This window comes from Opisthocomus hoazin, chromosome 2 (assembly GCF_030867145.1).
Source record: "Opisthocomus hoazin isolate bOpiHoa1 chromosome 2, bOpiHoa1.hap1, whole genome shotgun sequence".
Taxonomy (NCBI): Eukaryota; Metazoa; Chordata; class Aves; order Opisthocomiformes; family Opisthocomidae; genus Opisthocomus; species Opisthocomus hoazin.
The window spans coordinates 22220908-22237278 of record NC_134415.1 but is presented as its reverse complement, the minus strand read 5'-3'; the positions used below and the strand labels follow the sequence as shown (position 1 = coordinate 22237278).

At 46.3% G+C, this 16371-nt stretch overlaps 1 protein-coding gene across 2 annotated transcripts in view; it reads left to right on the top strand.

Moving 5' to 3' along the window:
* Positions 1 to 6640: 6640 nt before the first annotated feature.
* The window catches only part of PRKCE (protein kinase C epsilon), a 309016-nt gene continuing 299285 nt past the window's right edge, over positions 6641 to 16371 (top strand). For both annotated transcript variants that reach the window (XM_075412859.1, XM_075412860.1), the window contains exon 1: positions 6641 to 7693. In XM_075412859.1, the coding sequence (XP_075268974.1) occupies positions 7346 to 7693 (348 nt within the window). In that variant the 5' untranslated portion in view covers positions 6641 to 7345. The remainder of the gene's footprint in view (positions 7694 to 16371) is intronic.

Sequence of the window (16371 nt, the reverse complement as noted above, 5' to 3'; positions counted from 1 at the left end):
AAGTTTCTCCAGCAATCCCACATCTAGAATAGCAAGAATCCTGTGAATGGCAAGCCCACACTGAATGCTGCCAGCAAGGAAAGCTACACACGTGAAGGCTGATACAAGTATTAGACCAAGTGGATGCCTATTTCTATATTTGGAATACATTTCCAGTATAGAAATACTACTATATTTTTCCAGAGAGGTGTACAGTGCTTATATCAGTATAATAAAACCACCATCTACAAGCAAGAAAATGGTTTTAAAAACTGTAATGGTGACAGTCCCTGGCACAGCTGTGTTTGTCTGGGATCGTACTGCTCTACAGCCCTGCCTAACTGAGCCAGAAGCCTCTTGTCTAGGTGTGACCTGAGCATATGTTCTGCAACTGGTGGTATGTTTTTGTAGCACAGGCAGAGATGCTTAAGCTGGCACTATCTAGCTCCGATAAGAACTGCTAGGAAGGTATGATGTCATGGGCTTTGGTGTTGGCTAGCAAAGCGGGTGCGTACCTGAAATCAGCCTGGCTGGTGGACACGGCGCTGAAGTCACTGTGCCACTGTGTCTGCCAGAACCAGGTGCCTTAAAGCTGCAAATCCTGCAGTCCCACGTCAGTTGCAGCGCAGATGTATTCTGAGAGATCTATTCCCAGCGAAAGTTAACAAATTGAGGTCGTTTAATACATTCTTTTAAAAGAGGTTGGGAAGAGTACCAAAAGTATAATTAAAGTAGAGAGAGTTGGAGAGCTAATTATCACACATTGACAACATCTCTTTTGCTGAGACATTTCACAGAGAACACTAGGAACGCTTTCAGTAACTTCGTCAGGTACATGCTCTGCGACTGAAGAATAAATCAGTAGGAAATTGGCTGGACACAAGGGAAATCTTGGAATGGAGTTGGGCATTGGACCAAGCTCAGTGAGACTGGGCTTTTGCTTCATCTTTAGAAAAGACCAATTAGCTATCGGTGTAGCCTAAAGATCATTTGCAGCATGACAGGAGGGAAAATTCTCTTGAGGATGCCTTTTTCATAACTGTGTGTCTAAAATTAGATATCTAAATAATAATTTGACTTTCAAAGATAGTCAGCATTCGCCAGCAATCTTTGATTTGCTCTGGAGCCCTCAGCACAAGAAGGACATGGAACTGTTGGAGCGGGTCCAAAGGAGGGCTACAAAAATGATCCCAGGGCTGGAGCACCTCTCCTATGAGGACAGGCTGAGAGAGTTGGGCTTGTTCAGCCTGGAGAAGAGAAGGCTGCAGGGAGACCTGATTGCAGCCTTTCAGTACTTAAAGGGAGCCTATAGAAAAGATGGGGACAATCTTTTTAGTAGAGACAGCAGTGACAGGGCAAGGGGTAATGGTTTTAAACTAAAACAGGGTAGGTTTAGGCTGGATATAAGGAAGAAATTCTTTACAATGAGGGTTGTGAAACACTGGAACGGGTTGCCCAGAGAGGTAGTGGAGGCCCCATCCCTGGAAACATTCAAGACCAGGTTGGACAGGGCTCTGAGCAACCTGATCTAGTTAGTGGTGTCCCTGTTCGCTGCTGGGGGGTTGGACTAGATGACCTCTAGGGGTCCCTTCCGACCCAAAACTTTCTATGATTCTATGATTTCTATGATTTCTTGCCGGGAAGGAACTGATTCCGCTAACACTTAACTATTGCACTTGTATAAGCATATCTGTTAATTTCAAAGGAATTCAGTAGATGTACACATACTAGTGAACATCTTCATGCTTGGAATATGCTTACATCCAGTGTGGATTCAGAGCCAAAGTCCCTCAAATTTCACAGTGTTTATGACTTGGGTTCTGGCTTTTATTTCATTTTTGACATAAAGATGTTTCTGAAAATCTTTCCTTGCGTGCAAGCCTGATTTTATTGCTTGTGCATCTGCTTAGTATAACTTTAAGAAATCATGTTCATCTTAAAAATAAAACAACACAAAATCTCCTCTCGTTCATTCATATTGCTGTACCTGGAAAACCCTGACAATATGCTGACGTTTCTCAAAGCAGTTCTTCAGGAAAGCAGAAGAAACTGACCTAAGCATTAGTTTTGCAAAGGCTCAGCCAGATATTATTCCCCTGCTATTTGGACTGTTAGAAGAAAAAGAAATCCCCTTGAAAAATCCAGTCAAGCTGGCTATCAGCCTCGGGCGAGAACACCCCAAAAGCGGTTGCAATTACGGCTGCGGTGGTCGCAGAAAGCCCGCTGCGAGCCCTGGCAGCACCTTACGCACTCCCTCCACCAGATAGTGCTGTTTCTCCACAGAGCTGGAGAGGTTTCCCAGCCCAGGGACAGGTCGGGGGCTGACCTGCCCGCAGCCGCTCCCCCCGCCACGCCACCGCCAGCATGCGTGAGGCTGGGGAGAGGGGTGTGCGGGGCTCGGTCCGCGTCTCGGCGGGCTGCGCTCTGCCGATGGCTGCGTGCCGGGGTTGCCATCGTTGCTATCCGTTACCGGTTTGACGTATTTTCTTTCCGTAAGTCAGAATGCGAATAGAAGCTGGTGCAAATAGGCTGCGCGGTTATGATCTCCCCGGGGTCCACTCCGTACAGGCTCACAGGACGCCCTAACGATGCGGTTGTTCGTCCAGGCATCAGCTGGACTGAGGCAATGCTAACGAAAAAAATCAGACCACCGGCGTGGTCACCCGCAGGTGAGCAGCGTGTGCCAGCGGCAGTCCTGACACAGAGCTACGCGCAGGTTGGTCTCAGGGGGATGAGCAGAGGGGCTTCTACCACCGAAAGTTACTGCTGGGGACTAGATAGGTCTCCTTAACCAGTCCTGAGCCTACGGACCCTGTAGGCCCTCTCTGCCCTTCTGAAAAAAAACAAACAAACAGCTGGGAGGAATACCTACAGCATAATTATTACAGGGCATGCTTTACTGCTCTGCTGTAGCCTTTGTAATGGGGTACAGAAACCCCTCTAGAGTGTTTTTTATTGCCCTTCTGCAGGAGAAGTACGGCATGTGCTGTATCACCTCTCCTGACCTCCCTGTGAGAATTAGAAGGAAGAGCATTCGCTCTTCCACTCCTAGAGAACCAAATCCTTCGGAACCCACAGGAAGAGAACAGAAAAAAAATATCAAGCAAACAAATATTTAACAAACTTTGAAGTGGAAAATGATACTTACAGTTGGAATGTTCTTTGCTGTCCATTAGTTAGTTTTTGAGACCACTGAGCCAATTTTTCGGATGAATTTTGCAGGAAGCATTGTAATGTTGGTCAATGCACCTGAGCTACTGAATTTTAATCTTGTTCTGGGGTGTTTTGGTAAGTTAGTAACTGCTTAGTGTTAAAAGTTCAGTTTTGGCATAAACACGCTTTCCCAAAGCATAAAAAAAATAATATATATATATATAAATGAAAACAGTGCAAGGTACAGGTATTTTCCTAAGCAGTGTAAGGCTTGAGCTGTCTGATCCTGTGTGAGCTTGTAAATCTCTCTTCATGCAGGCAGTCTTCTTAGAAAACATGATTTGTGAAACCTAACCTTAGCTTGCTTCAGCGCATGGAAAAGTGCAGATGGCTCAAATTAGATATCAGGGCCTAGCTATACATGCAGTAGATAGTATATGTAATTAGCCAAATGTAAGGTTTATTTATATTATTTTGTATACTGTGTTAATACTGTCTCTCTTTATCCGGACTTTTGTAATACGCATGTGTGATCTCGCGGAGATGCTAGCTCATTAAACTCACCATGGAGACCGTGTTTACTTAACTCTTACCTTGGGCGTTCAGAATACACGTGGTTGCAGGTCTCTTAAAAATAAACAGAAAAAAATTAAACAGTGTATCAGTTTGGCTTTTATGTTTTCCACTGTCTAAGGAAACAGAGCATATTGTTTACATTGCCATTACTGAGAAACAACACAAACACATCCAGAGGAAAGATTTAATTATGGCGTTCTTTCTAGCACACTAAATGTAAGACCGTATAGCTCAATATATAGTCCTGTATGTGCTAGGCTGTGGTGGGGGCGGGAGGAAAGGAGTAGCTGATTCTTGTGTTTCTGGTGGGGCCTGCAGGTACGGTCCTTTACAGAAATAACGCGATAGACGTGTCAAGGCTGCTGTGAGCCCAGGAAAAGCTGAATTGCGAAGGAAGACATTTCCCGTAATTGGCCCCGTATCACAGCTTTGTGTGAAACGATTCTGCTTGGGGATTGTCAAGATGATAATGAACATGGAGATTTTACTGTACTTCCACTTTGCCTAGTAGATTAAGTGGCAACAGGCACCAAAAAGTCTTTCTTCCATTACTGTGAATGCTCTCATGACCCTTAGGCTTCATTAGTACCGTACCTTCTACCTGGAAACTACTCTGGAAGCACGGATACTGGAGCTATTTCACCAGCTCCAAATATAACACCTGCCTCCTGAGCCATTACCTGCAGAAATCCATCATTATCTGTTCTTTGCTCTCCAGCTCCAGTCAGGAATATTTGGTCCAGATCAAGGACTTCTATGCCCTTACTCGACTGGATCCAGGCAATCAAGTTTCTTCGCTTGATGTGTCCTGACCCTTCGAAGCACCCCAGCTGCCTTCCCGCGCCGACCCTCGGTTTCTCTTGTGATGTTACGGTGAGTTCAAATCCCGCTGAAGGACAAAGTCCATCCCTTTTCCAACGACTTTCTCACAAAAGATTGGCGAAATAAACTAAAAGTAATGCTGTAGTAATTTTCACCAAAGGAAACCATCTAGATCCCGAGTATGTTTGTCCTGAGGAGGAGAAAGCCAGGCTGCAGAGTTTCCCGGCTATTTAATACAGTGTTTGGTACCACGGTGATGAAAATGACTGAAATCTTACATGATGCGTATCACAGAATCACAGAATGTTAGGGGTTGGAAGGGACCTCTGTGGGTCATCTAGTCCAACCCTCCTGCCGAAGCAGGGTCACCTACAGCAGGCTGCACAGGACCTTGTCCAGGCGGGTCTTGAATATCTCCAGAGCAGGAGACTCCACCACCTCCCTGGGCAGCCTGTTCCAGTGCTCCGTCACCCTCAGAGGGAAGAAGTTCTTCCTCATCTTCAGACGGAACTTCCTGTGCTTCAGTTTGTGCCCATTGCCCCTTGTCCTGTCGCTGGGCACCACTCAAAAGAGTTTGGCCCCATCCTCCTGACACCCACCCTTCAGATATTTATAAGCATTTATAAGGTCCCCTCACAGCCTTCTCCAGGCTGAACAAGCCCAGCTCCCTCAGCCTTTCCTCAGGAGAGATGCTACAGTCCCCTCACCATCCTTGTAGCCCTCCGCTGGACTCTCTCCAGTAGCTCCTCATCTTTCTGGAACTGGGGAGCCCAGAACTGGACGCAGTACTCCAGATGGGGCCTCACTAGGGCAGTGTAGAGGGGAAGGAGAATCTCCCTCGACCTGCTGGCCACACTCGTCTTAATGCACCCCAGGAGACCACTGGCCTTCTTGGCAGCCAGGGCACACTGCTGGCTCATGGTCAACCTGTCATCCACCAGCACTCCCAGGTCCCTCTCCACAGAGCTGCTCTCCAGCAGGTCCGCCCCAAGCCTGTACTGGTGCATGGGGTTGTTTCTCCCCAGGTGCAGGACCCTGCACTTGCCCTTGTTGAACACCGCAGGCAGCATTCAATAGCACGGTCCAGGACACCCTTTTACCGTCTGACGAGATTTTATTTCCTGCCTTCTGGGCAGCACCCTCGGAGGGCAGCGCCGACGGACGCCCCGCCGTGTCCCCGCTCAAAGGCGGGAGCAGCGGGGCTGCGGTGGGGGGCAAGCTCGGGGCAGTGCTCCGCGGCCAACAAAGCGGCCGGCAGCCCCCGCCGCCGCGGCGAGACGGGAGGGAGGGAGGGAGCCGGCTTCTGCCCCGCCGCCCCGGGCAGCGCCTGCCGGGCGGGGGAAGGGCGGCTGCGGGCCGGGCCGGGCCGGGCCGGGCCGGGCGGGGCGGGCCCCGGGAGGCCGCTTCCCGTGGCGGCGGGCGGCACTTCCCGGCGCTCGCACACCGCGGGGAAACTCTTCCTCCGGGCCGGCCCCCGCTGACGTCGCGGTGTCTCGGCCGGCGGCGGGCTGTCAGGCGGCGGGGCGGAGCGGCGGGGCGCGGCGGAGGGGTCCCGGGGGCGGTGCCGTTACTGAGAGGAGGGTGAGGGGCGGGGAGGCCGGCGGGAGGGGGGGGGAGTCCGCCGGCCCCGCGGGGCAGAGCCGCCCGGCGCGGTGGAAGCGAGGCGGCCGCGGCGGTACCGGCAGCGCCGCGCGGCGGCCGGGGCCAGCGCCCGCGCGCCCGAGCGCGTTAATGAAAGCGGCCGGGCGGGCTTTTTCCACGCTTGGTTCAGCGCTTTGTCCCCGCGGGGGTGGGGGGGGTGTAGAGCGGAGGCCCCCGCGGGAATCGCCCCCCCCGTGCGGGTGCGGCGGAGCGGCCCCGCAAAACTTCCGACACAGGCGCGCACGCAGGCGCCCGCTCTCTCACGCACACACACACACACACACACACGCACACACACTGACGTCGTTTGCGCATTTCCTGCACGGGAGCGGGCGGCGGAGCGGCACCGGCAGGCGGGCTGGGGCTGCGCGCGGCGCGGAGGGAGGGAGGGAGGCGGGCGGGGGGGCGGCCGGCGTGAGGGAAGGAGGGAGGGAGGGAGGCGGGAGGCGGCGGCGGCTCTGCCCATCGCCAGGGCGGCGGCCGCCCAGCCGGAGCCCGCCGAGACCCGCGCGGCCCGCTCCGCTCCGCTGCCGCCCCCCGCCCCCCACATGCGCGGGGGTCGCTGCGCTGGGTCCTCGGCCTCGGCGGAGGAGGAGGAGGAGGCGGCGGCGCGGATGGAAGGTCCCCGGGCGGACGGGCGCTGAGGGGAGGCTGTGCCGCGGGCAGGGCCGGCGGGTCGGGCCGGCGGGTTCCGATCGGCGCGGGCGCGTGTGTTGCGGTGCGGCGCGGCGCGCGGGCCGGGCTGGCGCGTGCGGGAGCCGGGGTCCGCGGCTCTGCCCCCGCTGCGAGCGCTGCCCCGGGATTATGGTCGGGGTGGGGGGAGGAGGCTGCGGCTCGCCCCGAGGAGCGGTTGCGCTCGGGTTCTGACGGCCTTCGGGGGTTGCTGCAGCCGCGGACGCCTCCCCCTCCCCGGCGGCCCCCCTCCCTTGTTTTCCGTTAGAAACACGGGCAAGAAAATAAATGTATTCACTGGGTGTCGCAAGAGCAAAGGCTAAATAATCGAAGGTAACGGCAGCAGCACGGCGAAGAGACCCGCACTGTACCCTGCTCCCCCTTCTCCCAGACCTGCCCTCCTATTTATTGGCGAGACCTCCTTCCCTCCTTCCCTCCCTCCCTCTCGGTGCGAGTGCGTTGTGCGAGTGTTTAATCCCGGGAAAAGTGCAGCCATCCAGCCATGGTGGTTTTCAATGGCTTGCTGAAAATCAAGATCTGCGAGGCGGTGAATCTGAAACCCACGGCGTGGTCGCTGAGGCATGCGGTGGGTCCCAGGCCGCAGACCTTTTTGCTGGACCCTTACATAGCCCTCAACGTGGACGACTCCAGGATTGGGCAGACCTCGACCAAGCAAAAGACCAACAGTCCTGCTTGGAACGATGAGTTTGTCACCGACGTTTGTAATGGCAGGAAGATAGAGATGGCTGTTTTCCATGATGCCCCCATCGGGTACGACGATTTTGTAGCCAACTGCACTATACAGTTTGAGGACTTGCTGCAGAACGGGAGCCGCCACTTCGAGGACTGGGTAAGTGTTCGCGCCGTGGATACATACGTGTACGTACGGTTTTCAGTGGCACAGCTCTGGACGCAACATCTGTCTTGCAGAGCTAGGTTGCCAAGGGCATGTAATGGCTCTGAAGGCTTTTCATTATTTCCACGCTTTGTTATACGGAGATAGTCATGGTTACTGTGTATCTAATGCATGTGGTCCACAGACAAGGGAGGAAAGAAAAATATGCCGGATCTAAGCAAGAGATGTATAATTGCCACTTCAGTTTCTGAAATTACGTTACATAAATACAAGTCTAATTATCTTATTGTGTTTGAAAAACCCTAACTGAATGCATCCAAACAGAACATTACCGCAAAACCCAGCTCCAGCACTCAGACCGAGTTCATAATTTCAGTGTGAACACTCTCGGTCACCCTGGCAATGACGAGCCTTAAAAATCCAGACCTGACCTCTGATACGAGACGCTTTCGGGTCTTCGTGTCACTTGAAAGCTTGCTGCATCAGCACTGATGCTCCTCCTTCCTTCCCCGAGATGATCTGCACCTTGATGCACAGAGCTAATGCAATGCTTCTTCAGATACATGAAACTAATAAAAGGGTCCTGGTGGATTTTGGCCCCAACCAGTCACAATCTGTTGCCACCATACACAATGTGTCTAACAGCTTCTACAGTGTCTTAAAGACCCAGAGGCTGACGTGCCTCGGTGGGAGTACAAAAAAAATGGAAAATCCTTGGTCTGGCATCCTCAGGTACTGTGATTTAACACGGAAAAATCAGACAAACAAAAAAAAGAAACACAGGAAACGTGAATTTGCACATTTCACATTTTTGTAGTTAAACAGTTAAATGGTATATCCTTTAAACAAGATGTATAATAAAACAACAGTATCTGTCTTCTCATTTTAAATGTGCTCTGCTTGACCAGCCATCTGAAATGTGCGTGCTCATCTCTTTGTGTATTTATTTGTTATGGTCAAGGATAGTAGTCGGGGCAATATTTCTTTGGCAAACAGACAAAGAACCCAGGACCAAAGTGAAAATAGCGAGAGTTAATAGCTCTGAGTTTCATGTATTCTTTGGGGCTTTTTTACTTAATGCGGTGGTGTAAAGAGATGTCAGAATGATGGAAAGGCATGAAAGAATTAGGCTCTATTTATGCTGATTAGGAGCCGAATAGATTTACTGCTAAAACTTATATGTTTTTAACTTTAAATTATTTTTCACTTCTGCTATATATGTTACGCTGTGATAATTAAGATCTAGATTATTCTGATGCTCTATAAAAGCTGCACATTAGTAAGCTCGGGTGGTAAAAGTGGGCGATAGGCAGAGGAAAAATAACCAAATCAGGAAAAGACAAATGCAGCAGTATTGCAGATGTCTTTTACCTGGATTGAATGATAATCAAGTTGTGGCTCTCCTGAAATCAAGGGAGATTTCACCTTTGAGACCAACGGGACGAGGACGTCATCACAGATTCTTAGTGAAACAATAATAATTTTGCATGTTCTTTTTGTGTATGGTACACATTGTGGATTTGTCGCCAAATCTGGAAGGACCTTGCAGGTTGCAGATGCCAAGTTTGGATTTTGGTGGGGCTGGTTGGCATGCTGGGGTATATCCTGGCTCTGATTTTTAAGGTGAACTCAAACATCCGAACACGTTCCCTAGATAAATAGTGGAATTTAACAGATTGAGGCCCATTGTAAACGTGATCTGGGAGGAACTACATAGCTGAATCAGATAAATGCTGTGTTTTATTGCAGCAGGATCATTGCTGTCCAGCATTCACTGGGTGGGAGGAGACGAGGGAGTGACTACGCTTGTTGTCTGTTGATGTGACAGAATTGAGGGCATGGCAGTGGATCGTAACTGGTCAGCTCAATATAATGCAGCTTTTGAAGCATCACTTACCTCGTTTTTGTGCTGTAAATCCTCATAGTTTGGACTGTGTTTGTGCAGTACATGTAATACGCAGTGTACACCACCTTCCCTGTACCAGAGTTAGAATCAGTGAGGAGGCAAGTATTCGTAGGACTGTGCTTTAGTCTTTCCAGAATCTTCCTGTTTACTGAATGTGTTGCTGTAATTGTAATACCGAGTGTGTTTATTGGGTTTTTAATACATAGGGACCTTCAGAGCATTGGCTTTTACAAAATTACACTATTTTTTTTGTCTGGTTTCACTGAGGTAAAATGAGGCCTGTGGCCATGGCATCTCTATGGAGTCCATAGTGAAGTAAACAGATTTATTGGTATCTTCGTCAGTGTCTGGAGTCTATATTGAAACCTGAAAAAGAGAAGTCATCTATGAAATGAATGTGTTTCAGAGCACAAGGAAAATGCATGTGGCCTAACCCAACGTTAGGCTAAGATCTGCTGGTACAATACAGTCACTTTCTTCTGTTTAATACGAAGACTAATTCCTCAATTTCACTCTTGGCATTAAAGGCAGATGTTTTTGTAGTAGTCTTTCCCAACTTTGTAACAAGTAAATTAAAAGCAGCAATCACAGGACTCATTCCTCCTTACTGTCTGAAATATCAAATAAATGCAACCTAAGGAACACTCCTGGAGACCATAAGGTCCTTCTGTGCCATTCTGAGGGTTTTCCCTTAAGCAGTCCTGAAAGTTTGAACTGGGTGCCACCTACTTGTTCAGTGTGTTCAGTGTAATTGCACTGCTGCCCCTCTTTACCTTCAGAATGATGCAACAGTTCTTGCAGGACTGGACTGTCACTATTTGAATAGGTCTGAGAAAATGCTCATGTGCTTAGAACAGCTCTTGTCAATATATTAATAGCTCTCTTGTCATTATATTAATAGCTTTAATTCTTTCGATCTCATATAATACTGCGTGTATTTTTGTAAGGAGATTTCAATAATTGTTTTATAATATCTGCACTAGGCTCAAGGTTACGTTACTTATCCTGTAATACATTTCTAGGTTCTTGTCGGAAGTCCAAAATGCAAAAAAGGCTTGCAAACAAATAATGTTTTGTTTTTTCCCCTAGAAAGAAATTGTTTCTCTTGCTAGCCACCTCACCTACTTTTATTGGTTTTTGCCATTGTGCAAATTCTTGTATTTCTTCTGAGAGATGAGATTTTTAGGCAAATACTAGGTATTTTTCTCACTGTTAAGCCTGTGCTGTATACTGATGCCATGGTTACAGTGGAAACACTAATGATAAACAAGTACAAAGCTTGAAAGCATGATAGCGTCTATTGTATTAGGACAAGTCAGATAAATATGTAAAATCCTGCTTCCTGTTATCTACAGAGTATTCAGCAGTTGCAAAAATGATTTTTAACCGTATGATATGTATGCTCACTGAATATATATATATTTAAAAAAAGGTCAAAGTAGTGGCCTAAAACAGTGGTTCAGATTTTGTTGGATGGAAGCTTTTAAACAAAATCTATACTTTTTTTTTTTTTGAAATATCAATATAAAAATGTTTGTTTGGGTTTCTAAAAAAGGTATAGTGACAATTAAAAAGATGGCTGCTTTTCCAGTGGTGCGTCAATACAGACATAGCACAGTACAAGTGTCAGTTTTGCAGATTTTTTTAGTCATGGCTACACTGCAGTTTTGAAGAGAGCTTTGGATTTATGACATTACAGGCTTTTCTGTAAGCGCATAAAATATTATACAGAATGGCACAGGGTATTCAAGAGGATGTCAGTGAATTTACACTTTTGAAAATATGAAATACAGAACAATAACAACCTGCAAGTTCTGATTGAAAAACAAACTAATAGAATGAAAGCTGTGGCTGTACTTTTCTTGAGCTAGGTAATTCAGGTAGTAATAAAGTATGTCTTTCTCCAGCTTTCTTACATATGGCATATGTAAATGTTGCACTTGAGTTGGTAATACAGCTACGTTTTAATCCATAGAATTGAGATCAGGAAGGAAAATTCCGTTGATGCTTAGCCTTGTGGTTACACTCCTGTGAATTAGCACGATCAATGTTTATGTGTTTGGATGATTGGTAGTATGGGTTCTGAGTTCAAGTCCACTTTCCAGAGTTGATGATAGATGAAATCAGTGTGACTGGACCTGTGCCAAAGACTCCATCTAAAGGTCTTAGCCATTAGCTCGGTTGTACATGAGAAAACCTATTGAGTTGTCCCAAGAAATCCTTTTGTGGGCTCAGTAGCAGAACTCACTAAATCAGTCAGGACATTAGCAAGTTTAGCAAGAAAAGCCTCTGTTTCCACTGGAAATATTTTACAGCTATATTTAGGTTAATGAAACAAGTTTAATTTTCTGCTGTCTTAAAAAAATTCCTAACGCTGTCAGGAAAAAAATAAAACACAGATTTGAGTGAGCTTTTCTTTGCTAGTCCTAAATATCTTTCACACTATTTTTCCCTCTTCAGTGCTGCTTCCTAAGAGCTAAGTTTAAAACCTTGTACTTCTTTAAAAGCATCCTTTCACATTTTCCTTTTATCAATATGAAGTTTGTCGTGCAACTGTGCCACCGTTGCATAAAGCAAGTTTATTATGAAGTATTATAATATCTTAATAACAAGTTGATGATGAGGTATGGGAAATGGTGTGGAGAAGAGGTACACTCTTTTACATACTTGTTGAACTAATGAGTTACGTATTTTTACATCATACTTACAGTGTACTTTTGAAGACATTTTCCTGTTGGAAAGACTAGGTCTTTAAGTGGCAGTCCATACAGTTAGACACCTAGGTTAACAGAGCTGTGAATGTCATGGTGCTCACCTCGCGTTTGAGAAATAACAGTAACAGGTATGTCGTACATTAGAAAACCTGAAAGCACTTTAGAGAAAGGTCAGTATTCCTTCTCTTTGGGGAACTGAGAAGTAGGTGCCTGCAGTCACCCAGAAAGGCAATAGAAGTGGAGGGGTTAAAACTCTTCTGAGTCCTTGGTCCGGTGAGCTGTCTGTGGATTGAGCAGTAGAAGTGTCTCCTTCCAGTGCCTCTAATGTGAATTAACTGGAAAGACTGCTTAGATGCTTATCAGAGTTTTTCTGTTTGTTTGTTTGTTTGTTTGTTTGTTGTTTTTAAAATGCCATTTCTGGTGCTGAAATGAGAACTCCTTTCAGTCAGCAGGTGACCTGTTGTAGCTGGCACACAGAGAGTGGAATCGTGATCATTTTAGTGCAGGTCACCCTGCACGTTAACCTCTGCTTGTACCATATGCTGCTGAAGGTTGGCATTGGGCTAGCAAAGTGTGATTGTAGCATATTTTTGTTTTTATTTTCATCTACTGGCTGAATTTATCTGTGCTGATGGTGTTGAAAGGCCTAGGATTTTGCTTGTGAAAGCTTTACATCTCATCTAAACTGCAGTTCACAGGCTGCTGAAAACCATTGTTACCAGAAGAGTATTTGCTGAAATGAAAGGGAAATTGCTGTCCTCTTTGATAGGTTTCTGCATGACAAGGCTGTCACTAAGCAAGGTCTGTCAGGTTTGGGGGGCGAGGGTGAGAGAGCTACAGGGGACCAGCAGGGTTTCACAACGACACAGTGGAGTTGTGAGGGTGGGCGGTTGTCAAGGGGGAGATGGGTGATTTTGGAGAGGACTTTGTATGGATCGAGGTCTTCCTTGCCTTCTTCCCCAGCCTGTCTCCCTCTTGTGCCTCCTCTTTTCCCTGTCTGCTGGGGATGCAGTACAGTCAGTACGCAGCTCACTCACTAGCTTATATCAATCCCTTTCTACAGCTGCATAAATCTACTCCTACTCCCTGCTAGAAATGCTCTCTGCTAACAGCTCCTGCTTACCTGCAGTGCTTCCCAGCCTGCTGAGAAGCGACAGAGGGGGAAAAAGCTGCCTCTGTGGTTGCTACTGCAAGGAGAGGGAAAGGGCAAAGTGGGGAAAGGAAGAGATGAGGCATGGAGAGAAACCTGGAGGAGGGTAATGAATAGTTGCTGCTGCCCCACATACTCCAGCTGCCCTTTTGGCAACAGCAGAAAGCTACACATATAGAAGACGGGGATGAGCTGGCATAGGCAAATTGACTAGTTGAAGGCCATATGTTGCTCACTGACCTGTTTTGGGGGTTTTTTTTTGCCTGCTTTGCTTAGTGTATGGCTTTTGAAGTCTCACTTCAGATGTGAAAAAAAATTGCTCAGGGCATGAAACGTGCGTAGTAGAGCATGCATTTCACTTATCACTGAATTCTCATACACGTAGGTCAGGATTTGATCCCATGACTGATCAGAATTTCGTCCTACTGTTACTAATACCAATATAGATACTGATACAAAGTTCCACATAGTGAAATTAATTCTACTGAACTCTGTAGAAAGTATTTGTTAGAACAAAGTTACCAGTGACAGAGTCCAGTTCGTAAGTATTAGTTCAAAGCTGGACTTTAAGAAATGTCCAGGTGGGGTGAAAATGATTCCTCGATGTCCTTCTCACACCAGTTTTTAGACAGTGCATATCATTATTCCAGCTCAGGCTGTTCCATAGACACTGTGCAGAACTTCATGGTTGTGAGTAAACCACTAATCTCACTGGGTTCACTGGGTTCACTGGGTTCACTGGGTTTCATGCAGGCATGTGTTTAAATTCTTTCCTCAACTGGGGCCTGTGTTCCAAGGGAAAACCGAGAATAAATAACATTTAACAACATCCTTTGCTTTCATTTTGCTCGTACTGATTTATTATTCTTCTGCAAATCTTGCACATGCAAGCCTGGTTTCTGCTTTCCTCAGCCATCAAAACTAAATGTCTGCCCTCCCCATCCAGAATTCTTTAAATACTGCCCAAATGAGGATTTGATTTAAATTGGAATTGTAGGACTTGGCATCTAAGTGTGATTAGTTTCCACTCCCTAACTAAATTTCCATTTAAGTGAACTTTTTGGGGGTTTTCAAATTTTGAAGGGAGGCTGTGAATACAATTTGTAAAAAAATTAGAGGCTTTTTGCTTGGAACTGGCTCATTGAATTCAGCTTTGCTTTAGCCGGTGCTGTCTTAATCTCCTTTCCCTCACTGCAGTTATTAGACTGTAAGAGAAAGACATCCACAGTTCATGGTAAGAGAGATTTTGGAAACAACAGGGTATGCAAGTAAAGGGAAATCCGTGGTCAGAGAGGACTGAGAAGAGACTTTCCCTCCATCCTCATGGAAAGGTAGGGCTGGAATGATCTGGATACGGAATAAGACCAGAAGTCCAAAGACAGCTTGGAAAACTGCCAGTTTATGGGGGGGGGGGAACCAAACAAACCCTTTTGCCAAGCGAGATAGAGGAAGGTCTGAAGAATGGGGATATTTCGCATGCTCTTTTAAGTCATGCAAATTGTAGCATTTGCAGGGGTTTCTACCATTTGGGGGCAAAGCAGTCACAGCAGAAGGCTGACAAAAAGTTTTAACCTTGGTTTGTAAGCAACTGCTTTCCTATTTGGCAGGCAGTCACTAGAAGATTTAAAAAGTATATTTGGCAATATTAATATGAAACTGCAACTGTAAAACTAATAATTCTAGAGATTGGGTAACTTTAATGGCGGTTGTGTACTTTGCACTATATTTTAGTAAAGCAAAATGCAAATGAATATGATGTAAGAACATCTGCAGAATTATTATCTACTCTGATTATTATTCACAGTCAGTAGCTTGAATTGCTAGTAAAGTTGATTTCTGAGTGTTCTCTCACATTCCTCTAAGAGTTAAAAAATCTTAGATTATCGTTGCTGTGATTTAACACAAGTTACAGAAGCCAAGATTTCACATATTTCTGAACAGCACAGCTAAAAGCCCTAGTAGTATTGGCATGTTCCCATTAAATATAGCAGAAGTTCTAAAGTTTGTTTTATTGGAAGCAGTGTTAGAGAAATGCTACACAGTTCTGAGAGTTGTTCCCCCATTGAACTCTGTAGGGCTTGAATTGTTGAAGAACAGAAGTAAAGACAGACCATTGTTTTTAGAATTAAGAAAGGCAAAGTCTAATTCCGTCGGAGGCTTCCATGCAGCCATTTCTGCCTTATATCGGCTAACTTGAGCTGAGATAATTGTTCCAGACAATAGAATAATTTTGGTTGTTTCTGGTGTCCTGCTGGGCAATTTCGTCACAGGCAGGAACAAAAAAGTGTGAATAATGGCTAGATGTTACCAAATAAATTTTATCTCTGCATTGTTTGAACAGCGAGCCTCCGTTGTATCTCTGGATCTTAAATGAAGAGTAGGCAAACTTAATACTTAAGTGTTTCCAACTTAGTATCTTTCAGTACTTTACAGTATAAATATGTAGCAAGCCTCTTATCAGGGGGACCAGGGTTTCTTACACATTTTAGAACTCTTCATTCTTCAGGACATTGGCCTTTTTAATGTCATTAAAAAATATATGGGTTTGTCAATGTTAAGATTTATAAATATCTCTAGATAGTGATGTGGTAGCAATGAAGCAGATGTAGTGACAGTGGAGAGTTGAAGGGAAGACATGCATATTCTGCATAGGTGATGAGGCAATGGTTGGAATTGCTTTGCTTTGTTTCACAGATTAAAAGCCAGTAAGACAGCAGTTCTCCTTCCTTATGTTCTTTCAGTTTCCCCTGTATCATCTGTTCTGTCTTCATGCTGCCAGTTAGAATCATAGAATCGTAGAATGGTTTGGGTTGGAAGGGAACTATAGAGGTCATCTAGTTTCAAACTACCTGCCATGGGCAGGGACACCTTCCATTAGACCAGGTTGCTCAAAGTCCCATCC